The 15891-nt window shown below is 32.7% G+C and overlaps 1 protein-coding gene across 1 annotated transcript in view; it reads right to left on the reverse strand.

Moving 5' to 3' along the window:
- The window catches only part of LOC129917164 (homeotic protein empty spiracles), a 36811-nt gene extending 28916 nt beyond the window's left edge, over positions 1 to 7895 (reverse strand). Inside the window, exon 1 of the mRNA XM_055997549.1 lies at positions 7035 to 7895. Coding sequence (XP_055853524.1) covers positions 7035 to 7827 — 793 coding nt within the window. The 5' untranslated portion in view covers positions 7828 to 7895. The remainder of the gene's footprint in view (positions 1 to 7034) is intronic.
- Positions 7896 to 15891: the final 7996 nt, after the last annotated feature.

Genomic DNA, 15891 nt, shown 5'->3' on the forward strand with positions numbered 1-15891 from the left:
ATCGGTGCGTGTTAAAAAAAAACATAATAACAAAAAAAAAAGTAACTAAACAGGATTAAGAAAACAATTGTTTTTTTTTTCGTTTTTGTATTTGTGTTGGTTCGTGTGAAGGAACAGAATTAATTTAATTTAAACGGATCTTTAATGTTGTCAAAGGAGGGAGTTTTTGCTTTGTTTTTTTTTTTTTTTTTAACATGGCGTAAGGGTTTTTAGCCTTCAAATGGAAATAGATACTTATGTGTTGTTTTGTAAGGGTTTGGTTTAATAAGTGAGATAATTTTATAATTTAACAGATCCTTTGTGATTTTGACCTTCTGTCCAAAATTAAAAATGGAGACACTGTTTTAATTTTAAATCTTATATTCTGATACAAGTTCTTGCTAGCAAAAAAAAAGGGCTATCAAAAATAAAGTGTTTTCAACATCGATTTTATAACAACTTCAGAAATTTACTAAAAATCTTTAAAGTTTCATATTAAAACGTAAAAGTTATTTGGATTTAACGTCTCTAGTTAGGTTCATTAAATTATAATGCTATAGCGAAACTTCACAAAACTGCATACGGGCCTCTGATAGACACTACTGTCAGTTGGTAGCCAGATAAATGTTGGAGCAAACTGAACTGATGTCCGTAGGCCGTTCAATTTAAATAAAAGCAGATCGATTTAAGATTTAAGATTTAAGAGCGGCTGCCCTCACCGGCGAAACCAGGGGGGGGGGGGGGGGGCACGGGGGCACGTGCCCCCCCCCCCCCAAAACTGGTTCATACTTAAAGCAAATCAAATTATAAGAGTTGTTAAACTATATGAATAATAACAGAAAGAACTTGGGTGAAACTCTTGTCTATTTCTGGCTGAAAATGCGAATTTTATTGTTTGTTGCATCCCTTTCCCATGAAAAGCTGCACCTCACAAATAAATTATAAATATTTGTTGAAGGGTAAACACGACTGTTTTTTCGATTAAAAAAAAAGTGAATTTTCTAAGTGTTTTTTTTTTCTAACTTCAAAGTGATTTTGGTGAAAAATTTTGATATGGAAATCGACAATCAAGGTATGAATGTTATTCTAAAAAAAATTATATACATATATATGCAACTCTATTTTTTCATACGGAGGGATTGAAGTTCACACTTAAAAAATTTGCACTTTTTTCGTTGTTTTTTTTTAACATTAGTGTTTTTAAAATACCGCAACACTCCACAACATTGCCTATATATTATTGAACTGCTGGATATATAGAACAAACTTGCATTTCAGAAGTTTGCAAAAAATTGCACCCCTTGAAAAAAACTCTACTTATAGATTTTTATAAACATTATGTTATTGAGAAAATTTCTCCAGGGATACCTTTAAAAATATGTAAAAAAAATAGTGTCCCAAATTTTAAAAGAATAGGCGCATTAGTTTTGAAGTTATGATGCGCACCGGCTTTGAAAACATTAGTTGTGGGGAGAACGGTTTAAAGTTTTGAACTCTGGACTAAAACGTTCGTAAGCGAAGTATTAAAATATCCATAACTTGGTCAATTTGGCTCCAATAGACCTACAATTTGAACACAATATTCTTGAGATATAAAAAAATTTTGGGTAATGCAAATAAAAAAAAAAAACAAAACTGGGTTTCCCGGGGAAAAAGTATGTTTCAGTTTTTTTTTTTTTGTTATTCTTTTAGAATTTTAATATTTATTAGAATGAAGATTTAAGTATTTGACTAAAAACTACTAGGTCATCAAATAATGGTATAAATATGTCCATGATATTGCAAAATTTTATACAAAATCAATTAAAAAACGTAAAAATTTTTTTTTCTAAATTTTATCTACTAAATTTCTCAAAAACTATTTAATAAAACAACTTAAGTCAAAAAATAAAATAAGAAATAGATTAGGTACTATCTTTAATATATCACAGGATTGTACTTGCATTTTATGATTTTTTATATTTTTTTTTCTCCCGGCTAATCAGGAGGTAAGTAGGTAAGCACTTAAGTGGCTTTTACTGTAACAAGAAAATGAAAATTTTTCTTTCCGAATAACTTTTTCGTTATTTGGTACCTATTTGATGTGAAAAGTGTGACAAAATATTTTTTGCCAGGTTTTAGACCAAAATTCCGCACTGTGCGTCGTTAAAATTCGCTGCTTGTCAGTCAGTCTTCATTTTATTTCTAACTGTCATTTCTGATTTTTTTGCCAATCCGTCTCTTGTGCCCCCCCCCCCAGAAAAAATCCTGGATCCGCCCCTGGCTGCCCTGATGAACATACATATATGAAATTGAGGGTCGTGATATAAATCTATCCTATCCATTAGCATTTTGAAAAAAACTAGTTTGAATTTGTTTTTCATTTTGTTTTTGAAAATTTATGATAAAAGTGATCAACGTAGTTTACGAATATGAGTTTTAAGGTTTTCGCGGTTGTTAAGACATGACATTATTAGGGTTTTTCGGATTATCCGCGTTATATATAAGTAAATATAAAGTGAGTTCACTACTGTACTCACCCCGAACGTTTCGCTTCAAATTGCAATGAGCGTGGTCACCGGGAAACTGCCAGCGAGATGTTATTAGCGATTTTGGCTACGCAAGTTGTAGCGGGGCGTAGGAGGTTCCGTGTTTTGTTGTAGGCTTGCAAGTTGGGAGCAAACCGTACTCACTGTATCCTTGTTGGTGTGAAGCGGCAATTGTATGGAACGTGACGAGTTGATTAAGGGGTCCCACGTACGAGAAAGCTTAAAACTGTCGTCCCGATTAAAATTTTGATGTCGTTTTATTTCGATCGCTTCACGAACCAGGCGCGGTATATATAAGGATACTGTGAGTACGGTTTGCTCCCAACTTGCAAGCCTACAACAAAACACGGAACCTCCTACGCCCCGCTACAACTTGCGTAGCCAAAATCGCTAATAACATCTCGCTGGCAGTTTCCCGGTGACCACGCTCATTGCAATTTGAAGCGAAACGTTCGGGGTGAGTACAGTAGTGAACTCACTTTATATTTACTTATATATAACGCGGATAATCCGAAAAACCCTAATAATGTCATGTAGTTTACGAAATTCATTATAATTTTTTAACGTATTTTGTGTTGTTTTATAGGACAACCTTATACAGTGTTTCTGTATGGTGAATTAATTTTTTTAAATTTAAATACAGGGTGTCCCACCGTCACCGCCCCAAACGATAACCATGGATTCCTGAGGTCATTTTAAGTCGAAAAACTTAAGTGGTAATTTTCTCGTTTTCGTCCCTTTTCGGAGTAATGACTCTCTCTTTTCCGTTAACTAGCTTTATCTTTGCTAAACTACGTCTGATTTGAAAGATTTTTTTTACAACCAATCAAGAATTGATTACAGTAGTTTAAGTTTGTACCAAAACTTTTTTTTTCTGCGGACAACCGTTTCTCCGCATTTTACATCAAATCCAATTTTTTTCGTTTTTTAAGTTGTGTTTTTCACTTTCATATCATTTTATTAAAAAAAAAAAAAAACACGTGAAAGAGTATTAATTTTGTTCAGTTATTATTAAAGCCCAGTTTATTTTCTTATAAAAAATAACTTTTATTTCATTTTAAAGACTACTGAAAGTAATTCAAAAAAAATAAACAAACTGAGTGAATTTAACAACAAAATAATTTTTTAGAGCAAAATTAACTTAAATGAATTTAAACTTTTTTCTGAGCTTAATCTATTAGTTCTTTTCTTAACCATAAGCTCAGTTTTTAACTCTTTTAAATTAATTTAGTATTTAAAAAATATTTTTTTTTTAAGTCACTTAGTTTGTTTATTTTTTTTTTAAATTAAGTTCAGTAGTCTATTCAGTAGCTAATTAAATATTTTTCTGATATTTTTTACCAGGAAATTAAAACACTAATTAAAACTTAAGTTTGCAACATAATAAAAACATTGTCTATAAACGCGTTGACGAAGTTTGCAACAAATTGCGTGAGTCGTTTTTGAGAAATCTTTAAAAAAAAGTCTACTACACGTTAAGCCTAGTACATACTTGTGAAGCAAGTCGTGAAGTGAATTCATACAATTTTTGTTTGTTTTTAGTTTTCAAATACATCTTTTTTTCAAAAAATATATGAGAAGAGTAGATTCACGAGTGAAAGAGATTCCCGTACATTTTGCACGTGAACCACTTCACGTCGTGAAGCAAAACTCTCCAATTTTTTTTTTTCACCACGAAAGTTAACAGGAACATTCTCGGGTGACCAAAAACAAAATGTATGGGTTCACTTCACGACTTGCTTCACCAAGTATGTACCGTACCGATTTCGATTTCCTTTTCGATTTTTTTGTGGTTCAAGAATTTATTTTTAAAAATATCTTGGAATGCATTTTTACTAAGGATTATTGTTAGTATAATTGTGCTAAATTAGAACAAAATCAATAAAGCCGTAAAGGAAATATATGGAAATAATCCAAAAATCCGACGCAAAGTTACAGGGCGAGTAAGGGGTATAGACAGCGATGCCACACTTATCAATTTTACTCGAAAAGAATTTGCCAAAAGCGATTATTTCTTATTTTTGAAAAAAAAAACGGGACGCTAATTTCTTCCAATTATGTAAAACAATGTAGTAGTTGCCTTGAAAAATAATAAATTGCCGTTTCGTGACAAATAAGTAGCCTAAATGTTTCGTTTTGTGTATTTGAACTTTTTATATATATAATTTTTCAAACATAAACTAATAAATCTAAATTGAGGCATAATTTTTTTGAAAAGGCATCATTTTTTTTTCAAGTGCTGCATAATTACATTTTGTGCATTGACAAAGCTTGCACTTCGGGAGAACTGTGTCCAATTTTTGCACGGTTAGTCCCCCCTCCACTTCCTCCTGCACTGGGTCATAGCCTAATTAGCTTCTTTTTTTTTACCGACTTCCAAAAAAAAGTAGGTATTCAATTTTGTTACCTCATAACTTTGGAATGGGTGAACCAATTTTGATAATTTTTTTTCATTTCTGGCCATAGGAACTATTAGAAAAAACCATAAAACCCAGTTTGGATCCATGGAAGTCGGTTTTGTTTTTTGATAAAAATGAGTATTGTAAAACACTTACGGGGACTTTTCTAGGTTACAGATATGTACTGTACATTGGAACATAATATGTAACCGAATTTTTGAGCTGATCAGTTTTTAAAAAAGAAATCGTGTCTACCATTCTTTGCCTATCAAAAAGATTTGTACACTTAAAAACTTGTGGTTTTCAACATTAGTCACCCATGATTTAAATCTACGGTAGACGATTAACGTCCCAAACCTTTGCTGCGCTTTAAAGTTTCTACTGAATAGTTGTTAGTGTCTCCAAGTAGATCCAAGGCGAATTCAACTTGATCTAAAATAGCAAAATGGTGTTTAAAACTTTCTTCAAGGAAGAGAACGCAATTTCCAGATAGGCATGTTGAATTAATAAAAAAAAATTTTGCGATAAAAGGAAAATTAGAAAGAAGGTTGTTAAAGATTGAAGAATAAGGCATGAAGCTGAAGAAAATTGCAGTAAGTAATATTACACAAGTCAACAACGTTTTTGGTGCCGAGACTAAGATATTTTTTTCTAAAGGTTTTTGGTGTGCTGAACTCGAATCTGAAGTCAAAAACATCCTATCAGCTCCCGTTTTTTGAACTATTACCGTTAGAAGATACAAACATAACTACTTTTGAGGTTATGCTATTATGTGAAGAAATTTTTTTTAAATACAATTTATTACGGTTTCTGTAAGAACTGTTTTCCTTCTTTCAAGAATTTTTTAAATCGTTTCGATATCTTTTTTATTGTTGGAGATATCGTCAGTTTTATGGCTTATTGTAATGTATCACGTTTTCATCTCCTTTTTTGATAAATTAAGCCAAACATTCTTACTTCATTTTAAGATATTTCGCGCAATAAAAAAGATATTGCAAAGATTTAAACGGGTCTTAAAAGAACGAAAATAGTTCTTATAGAAATCGTTATGATTTATATTTAAAAAAAATTTCTTCAAATTAAGGCATAGCACCAAAAGTAGTAAAAAAACATTTTTTTGCATTTTCTAACAAAAATATTTCAAAAACGTGAACTGCTAGGATATTTTTGACTTTGGATTTGAGTTCAGCACACCGGAAACCTTCAGAAAAGTATATTTGGTTCATGTGTGGAAAATCTTGTTAACTTCAAAATAAGTCAAAACACGATTTTTTTTAACTTTCAAACGGTAATATTTCAAAAACGGGAGCTGATAGGATATTTCTGATTCGAGTTCAGCACATCAAAAACCTATAGAAAAGTATATTTAAGTGCCCGCACCAAAAAAAAATTAAATTTTGTAGATAATTATCTATGTACTAAAACATAGGTACATACATAAATACCTCATTTAAATGAATGACATTACAGCACCTAATTGTTTCAGAATTGTGTTTTTATACGATTATGACAATAATTTGCCAGATCTGAAAGTTGTCACTTGGGTATCTAAATTGATTTTAGTAGTTTTCGGTAAGTTCAAAATAAATTGTAAAATTTTGCAAATGCTTTATTAACTTTCATATGACCAGGGTTGCCACAGTTTTATTATATAGTTTCAAAAACTAAATTGGAATTTTTGCTTAAAATTAAACTCGATTGTGGGATTATTGTCGTAGATAAACAATAAAGATTCAAGACACAACTGAACCTAAGGCTATATAACAACAATCAATAACCATGTTCAAAATTACCATTATATACATATTTTACTGGTTTTGACAAAACAAAACATTAAAGTATTAATTGGGTTTAAGTTTAGCGAGTTTATTCAAAGATTACCATTCAAATTAAAATTTGAATTCAAAATTATCTTTCAATCAAAATTTTTAAACAAAAGGTAACTAGTTTTCTAATTGATTTGGTTCTTGCTGTGAAACCATTTATAAGACTAATGATAAACAATTTTACAATCGGAATAAAATTAAAGTTATATTTCTGCACCTGCTGTTCTCTATGTTAATTTTGTTCAAGTTTTGCAGATTATCTGTGTTTATAGTAATAGTAAACTAGTCCAAATTGTACTTACTGCCAGGAAATCTTGGTGGAAATATTCTCCCATGTCGACTTAACAGCCATGGATAAAGTGGATAACTATCTCTGACCATTCCTCCACCAAATTGCGGATGTGATGCTGGATGAAACATTATCCCAGGTCCAGCCTGTCCATGCTGATGGGCTAAAGCTGCAGCCATTTGAAATTGGGCGGCTAGAAAATGAGGATTCGGTGCTCCATGATGAGGTAATCGTAATAAGCCCGCTTCTTGATTATTGATATATCCCGGTGGAAGCGGCGCCGGATGATGTGGTGGCTGTGAATTGGGTTTGTTCAAATCACTCGGTGGCTGCAGGGGAAACGGTCTTATCAGTCCAGCTGGCAGACCGGGCACTACAATGGGCCTGCCATTCAAAGTGACCGGTGGTGTCGTGTGCGAAGATGATGGCGGTGGTGTTGCTGATAACGGTGATGAGGAATTGACATTTCGCCTGTCAGAATCTCCGCCATCGATTGGTCGGAAATCCTCACTGTTTCTTAATTCTAATGGCTGCTGATGCTGAGAAGAAGGTTGTTTTTGTTGGTGATATTGTATTTGGCAATTACTTCCGCTACTATTCGAGCTCAATGGCCGCTCCGGTGGGCTGTCACAACGAACTGACGATGACGACGGCGAGGCTGGTGGTGCGTCACCAACTATCGAGTCGATGCTAAAAGCGATTTTTGGTTTTGTTGACGACCCGCCGAAATTGTTGTTGCCGCTGACAAAAGGATTTGTTACCGTTGCCATTGGCACTATGACACGCTGTTGACCGCAAGTGACCATTTATAGAGGACAATAGTTTTTTGACAGTTTATCAACCGATATGACAGTTCAAAGAAATAATATTTGGCAGTGAACTTTTTGAATAAAGTTCGATTCTAAGGACAAATTTCTGTTTTTTTTTTTCAAAATAACTTGCACTATTTTATTAACTACTTGCACTTGTGGTTGCCATTTGACAGATGTCAAAATGTTATTAAAACTCGACGCCAAACGAAACGACGACACAATAGCGGCGGCAATTTTCACTATAAAATCTCACCGTGTCAACGAGAAGAGAATCAAAACACCAGAATAGCTGTAATATGTGCACAACTAACGAGTGTTAAGCACACAATGAAAACCTATTGGCATTCGATTGTGAATTGCTATCGCGTGCGTGTGTATACGATAAAAAAAAAAAACCTATACAACATTGACAAAAATATATTCCCGCATCGTGATTGTATTTGTGTGCAATCACACAGAACCGAAAAAAGCAATAATTCCCAACCAGACAGCTGGGCGCAGTGTATAGACACCAAGTCACACAGAGAGTCAGAGGAGTATAAGTTACATGCTCATTTGAGTCAGTTCAGGCCAAAGAGAACAAAAACAAGAAACGTGAAATCGTATCGTGAAAACCTGATTTCCAACACAGCTTTACACTACTCTTTTTCTGTATTATTTTTATGTCCCACCACCATACCATGTCAATGGGGAGGAACTGACATAAAACTTGCTACGAAAAGGCGGATCCCAGCCGCCATCGAATTGTTTGCTTCAGCACGCTCTCTCTCTGGGCTCTTGCATTGTGTTTCCCCCCTGGAAAGTTGTGTGCTGCAAAAGCAAAACGATTCAAAAAGGCAATAATATCAACGTGTTTGGTGCAATTGGGCAATTAAAGTCGCACTGCACACCTCTGGGCTTAAATAAACAACCTGTATGCTCTGCTGTGTGTGGAATGGCATTTTGTTGTTTACATTTGCAAGCCGTTTAATGTTACCAGAGAAGAAAATAATTTTGTACAAAATTAAAAAGGGAAGCCAATATGTACGTTGGTAATTAATGGAGTTGAACTCTTATTTAATTATTACCTGTAAGTTTGTTAATACAAAATGAGTATTTGCTAATGATTAGGCTTTTGGAAATATCGAGTAAGCCCTCAAATCGGAATGGTTTATGTTGTATGGGGACTAAAGAATAAGAAAGTGTTTGGATTAGAGTAAATCTTTGGGGTAGCTGCCGATTATTGGACTTCTGGAAGCACTTTTTTGAACATTTGCACTATTTTGAACATAACAAGTATTTCCCTACGTTCAATTGGATTCAACTATTGACTTTTGAAGTCGAATTTCAAAACAGGCCCCTGGTGTATACATTTCCCTTAGGATTGCTTGCAAGCTGATAAATTCTGCACTAAACCGAGAAATAAACTCCTGCACCTCCATAACTAATTTTTCCCAACTTCAATTTGATATTTTGTTTTGCGAAACGCATTATTTTGGACTATCTACGGGTCAAAACAAAATATCAAATTGAATTTATTCAATAAAGTCCACAAAACAAAAACAAATTCTTGTTTACGTTTTCTTCTTTTTCTAAATTTTCCCAATTTTTATTAACTTTCAGTAGAACATCCGTGGGCCGTGGCGTCCAGAATCTTGATCCTGGTCTTAACACATATCCTCCAATTTCCTGATCCTGAAGTCTCTTTATAAGGGTGAAAATATTTTTTTTCGGAATTGTGAATACAATATTCGAATTCCTCGGAATATTCTACATCAATTTCATACTTGATTCTCTATAAAATATTGTGACCGAAAAAAGTTCTAGCGACATGAAAAAGTATAAACCAAATTCGCACCCGTGTGCCTATCACGCCTACAGAGGGTTAAGAGCGAGTCATTAATTTATTGTCGTACTAGTGGCAACTTGAGCAACACTCAGAGTCCACCGAAATTACCGTTAAGATAGATATAGTTTTTTTTTTTTTTTTTATTGTTGAGAAAGGATGGTGTGAACTATAAGTGTGAAGTTTAATACCATAGTTTTAACAGCGTTTACTATGCCACGTCGCGACGTGGAGCAGAATAGGTCGATTTGTGATATTAATTATTTCTACTAACAATAAGACATTTTTTGTCACTTACTTTGGTTTTGTAACTAAAGTTAACAGACTTCTTGAATTTTATGAACTTTTTTCCATTAAAATTTTTATTTTTCTCCAGGAAATTAAGTAAGGGCACAAAATATTAATACATTTGAAAAAACCTATAATTTTGAATTATGTTTTTTTTGTTTAAAAAGTGAACTTCTTCAGTTTAACCTAAGAAAAAAATTGTACGGGAAGGGGGCTTTATCACCCCTCGTTCCGGTGGCAGGGGCTATTTTCTGAAAATTTGACCTTAAATACAAAAAAAAATACATAAAATCAAGAAAAAGACATAGAATACTGTGCAATAGCACATTTTCCATTCTTTCAAATGCTTTTTGATTAAAGTAGTTTTCGTGAATACTTTTTGTGAAATATAATTTCAAAGTCAAAACTTTGAAAAAAATTGTCAAATTTGATGTTCAAGTTATTTTTTGAACTTTTTTGCTTTGTAAGATGGGACTTTTTTTAAAAAACCTTATAGCCGCATCAATTTTAAAAAATTTAAAAAATATTTTAATAAAAAAAAATAAAAAAAAGCACTAAATTTATATAACAAATCACCCTGTTTCACGAAACTTCTTATAATAAAATAAAAAAAAAAACAACTTTTAAAAAGAAACAAAAACATTGTTTATAAGTAATCAGTGCTAATTGTCAAAAAAGAATGGTTTTACAATTTATTTTAATAAAAACAAAAAAGCACGTTCTTAAAAAAACCGTTTTTTGAAGTTAAAAATTTCATTAAAAATATTTTAGGCAAATATTTAAGCAAAAGTGTTTATATGGCCTTATATAGAAATTGCTTATCATGCTTTCTCCATTTTTAGACTTGCTAAATATTTGCCTAAACAGAAGATTTTGAGAAAAAACTTTAAGATGCGTTTAAAAAAATTCATTATTTTCTCATTCAATTTTTAAATATAAGAAATTTTTTAATTTTTTTTTTTTGAAGAAGAATAGTAATTTACTTACTTTTATCTATGCGAGAAATTTGTATTTTATTTTTTTCTCAAATAATATTGAGTTTAAACAAAAAAAAAAAACAAAAAAACACCTTTTTTATTACATTGCACATTTCTGGTGCACTTGAGAACAAATACTTTTACATACATAACTAAGAACCTTGTATCAGAAGAGGAGGAGGTCCATATGCTAATAGGCAGATCCAAACATTAAAAAATCGCAGTAATTATTTATATTCTTTACTTAACCTATAACTTGATTAAAATCAAATGCACGACTGGGTCGCACGAACTTGCTCTTATGGTAAAAGTTACTCTAATGTTAAAGTTTTTGATTGAACAAAATAAGGGAAAATTTAAAATTTGATATTTTAACGGAATTTCGTTAGTGGTGCAAAAATAAATAAAATCTGTTTTTATAAATTACACTGGTCAACAAAATTGAACTTTTTTTTGCCACAAAAACCAAGATATACTTTTCTAGTATTTTTTGGGGTGCTGAATCCGAATCTAAAGTCAGAAAAATTTGATTGGCCTCCGTTTTTGAGATATTGCCGTTATAAAATGCTTAAAAACGTCATTTTGGCTGTTTTCGATCTTCTGTTTTTTTTGTGGGGTAATTCATTATAAACAAATTTGTATAGATGATTATAAGAACAGATATTCTTCTTTCAAAAACTGTTTAAATTTTCCCGATATCTCTTTTATTGCTCGAGATATTTTAAAAAATCAGTTAGTAAGCCAAAGAGACACTAATTTTATTCTAAAGTTTAAGTCCCTGGGCATAAAATTTTTGCCACAAGAACCAAAATATACTTTTCTAGAGGTTTTTGGGTTGTTAAACTTGAATCCGCAATCAGAAAAATTCTATTGGCCTCTGTTCTTGAAATATAACCGTTATAATAAAAACCATTTTTTGCATTTTATAACGATAATATTTCAAGAACGGAGGCCAATAGAATTTTTCTGATTGCGGATTCGAGTTCAGCAACCCAAAAACCTCTAGAAAAGTATATTTTGGTTCTTGTGGCAAAAAAAGTTTAATTTGGTTGGCCAGTGCCGCTTCTGAGTCAAAGACCGGTACTTAGTTTTTTAATATCTCGGGCAGTAAAAGAGATATCGGAAAGATTTAAACATTTTTTGAAAGAATAAAACCAGTTCTTATAGACACCGTTATAATTTTTTTCAAAATGAATTGCCCCACATAAAAACATAAACTCGAAAACAGCCAAAATGGCGTTTTTCGGCATTTTCTAACGGTAATATTTCAAAAACGGAGGCCAATAAATATTTTCTGACTTCAGATTCGAGTTAAGCACATCAAAAACATATAGAAAAGTAAAAAAGTTCTTGTGGCAAAAACCTTGTTGACCAGTGTTATTAAATACCGTTTTAAATGATCTTTTACAAAAAAATAAGTATGCCATTTTATTTCTAGTATAAAAATGAATTTTTAGAAAAAAATTTTCGAAAATCGTTAGAGCCGGTTTTTAAAAAAATAATTTTTTATATAGGTATACAAATTTTCTAACATTTTTTCAAAAAAAAGTTGATATGCGATTTTGAATAAATAATTAATTTACACATCAAAACAAAATATCAACATTTTTCACCAACTCGTTTCCAAAAAATTGATTTTTCAAACAAAAATTTTGAAATATTTTTTAAAAATCCAAAAATGTGGTTTTTGGAAAATTTTAAATTTTTTTAAATAACGATTGTTTAAACGTTTCTGTATTAAAAATTTGGTAGAAATCTGTTTTGTCGTTTATAAGAAATTCATAAATCCAAAAAACCGTTCTACGGCAGGTACCGTTAATAACGGTAAAAAAAATATTTTTTTATTATCAAAGGAGGCTCTTATCTGTAACAGTAAGCAGAAAAATTTTAATCAAAATCGTTAGAGCCGTTTTTGAAATAAATCAACTTTTCTGTTTCCGTTATATGACAGGTACCGTTAGTTTTGGTCCTAAAAAAAAACTTCAATTTGTCCTCTAGGGAATCACCCAAAACTATTAACTAACAAGTTTAAAGAAAATCACTTCAGTAGTTTAGGCTGTAGCTCGAGGTTCTTGCAGACAGACAGACAGACAGAATTGCCGGACCCACTTTTTTGGCATTCTCCATCATCGTAATGTCATGTAAAATTGTTATCTCGAGTTCGATTTTTTTTACGAATCCTAAACTTGCCCTATTACCTATATCGCAAGTAAAAAATTGGTCATATTAGGGACCACGTGCAGTCGAACAACTAACGGAGGCCCTAGACCGTTGCAAAGTAGATATAACTGCCATCCAAAAAGCGATGGGAAAGGAAGAGTAACAGAATTTTATACTGTTGTCACGGAGATGCAGAGATGACGGTTTACAAAGCAGAAGCATATGAGGCTCATGCCGAAGGAAGACCTTTTATTTTTCAAGAAAGTTGGAGGAATCATACAATGGTAATGGACTTTGCTGTCTTACTTAAAAATATGTATACAGAATTATGTATGCATATCAAAATTTAGCGAAACATGTTCTGCAACTCGCAAATTATTCAGTTGACAGATATTCACTTTTCTTCGTGCAACTGAGAAGCAACAAATTAACGTTGAAGTATTTATATTAGATTGGATTCCTCAAGGCTGAAATCTTGGATTATTGCTGTACAGAATTCTGACTTTTGACAGACCGAATAGGTACAATTTTAACGACCTGCAAACAGCATTCAAAGGCTTTACTGACATTGTATCGCTTGCAATACAACTAAACTGTTAATACCTACATATTTACAAACAGCTCCTTAAACCAGCAATAAAGAATCAACTATTGCTTTCCAATTAAAAAAAAAAATCGCTATCATGGTGCTCCAATTTACGGTTTTTTCCCCTTTCCATTTTTTTTGGTTTCTCATCAAATTAAGCTCCGCTTCTCTTTCCAATTTTAGTAGCACAGATAACTAAGTGGCTTTCAGTCTTAGTGCCGTGCCTCGTATTCTTCCAACTTCCTGGAGTCCTTCTTTTTCTATAATCGGGTTGTCCGTGCGATGAATGATCCATCCCGATCGTTATTAAGTGCTGGTCTTCGCTAAATCTGGCTATATTCTTCCTTCTTAGCGATTTTTCTCATGATTTTTTCGTAGCCCCACGTTGGGCGCCAATTTAAATAAAAATCAAAATTTGCATCCACTAAGAACACCCCTACAGCTGCCATCAGCCTCTCTCACTGTTGAAAACAAGGGTATAATAAAATGCAACGGAAAGTGAAATCAGGCCAAAATTTTAAATTTCTTAAAAATTGTTCCAAGTTTGATTTAAAGATGTTTCGAGTTCCATTTTTCCCTCAATGTTAATGATCGAAAATATGCGTTAGTGCTTGTCAATACTTTTATAAACTGGTTGAATTCTTCTCTAATAAATACAACATTCTTCTATTTTCTTTGTTGTTTTTCTTTTGATTTTTCTATTGATCCCACGTTGGGCGCCAATTGTGAAAGTAGTTCCATAGTCTTGTTAATCGTTTGAATTACTTTATTTTTTGTACTTAAAATAGTTAAAATATTGCTAAAACTAATATTTCAGTTTACAATACCCATTTAAACCCATAAAAAGCTTGAATAACGAAGTGCCAAACAGAAATTTTTCAATCTCCATACACCATTTGAACAGGGAACAAACTATACCCGTGAGGAATACCTATACAAAATAAATTCAATTAAAAATTGAAAGCTTAAAGCAATTTAAATACAAAGCATCTGGCAATACCGTTAAAAAAATCATTTTACGTCTGATTTCAGTGCCAATGATCGTTTTATTTATCAACAAATGACACCTCTTAAATCTGCCATTCCAGAGCAGCAGCAGCAGCAAGAAGTTCATCCAAATCGAACGAACAATATCCAATATAAACACAAAAACACACACACACATCTAAACACAGAGCGCACACTTTTCCAATTAAACATGCATCTTTACCGTTGATATTCATCTTTGTCAGACATTTCGCGCACCTTCTTCCATTGGTTGTTGCCCATCTAGCTTTGTTGTTAACATTTAGGGTGTTCAAACCACGCCTCGTGTGGAAACTGTTATATATACTCATACTTTTATAATAAACAAATAAAAAGAGATAGAAATATAAAATTGAGAAGTGTGTCTATGTGTTAGTTGGTTTGCTAAAATTTTCACAAATCATTTTGGTAAATTGTCATTTTCATGCCAACTAGCGGTTTGTTTTTCTTCTTTCTATGGGAATTCTGTGAACGTGTGTGCGAGATGTGAGAATGAGTGCGAGGAGAGTGACAATTATAACATTTTAGGAAGGAATATCGAAAGAAATGGCTCACTAACCGGTCTCGTTAGTATTTTATTAATTCCACTTTGCCAAAGCCCTAATTCATTTCTTGCTGATTTCCCCTACCATTTGCTTCTATAAGACCACATTTGTGCACCGATTGCGTTCCGGGAGAGTAAACTCAATTCAGGCAATGGGGTGTCAATTAGTAGATAAACCCGTTGATTGTGAACGCGCGTCGCGATGCCGTTCGGTTTTTCAGTCGAGTGTAAGAGTGTGGGTGAGAAGGCATAGAGAATAGTGAAGAGTTGTTAATTTCCAAGATGGAGTCTCATAGCAATTTGTGTTGTTTTTTTATTTGAATTTTTATTTCGACCAGTTGTAAGTTGTTTGTTCATTTTTATACCAATTGATGTAGCAGAAGGGGAAACAGCCGCAGCTCGTGTAGATGTGTAAGATTGATATTAAAATGGTGGTGTGTTGTGTTGAAGAGGATGGAGAAGTGGAATTGATGTCGTTTTGTGTTTTTGGGATTTTTTTACTGCCTTCTCTACCCGGGAACGCTTCCCTATATTGTTGACACAACTAATTGGAATTATTTGCTCAACAAATGAGCGTCTGGCTGTTATTCGGGTCCAATTAAAGTGGAATCGCTGTGTGAATGGATGTGGGGCGTTGTGTGTTTGTTAAGTA

Source organism: Episyrphus balteatus, chromosome 3 (genome assembly GCF_945859705.1).
Source record: "Episyrphus balteatus chromosome 3, idEpiBalt1.1, whole genome shotgun sequence".
NCBI lineage: Eukaryota > Metazoa > Arthropoda > Insecta > Diptera > Syrphidae > Episyrphus > Episyrphus balteatus.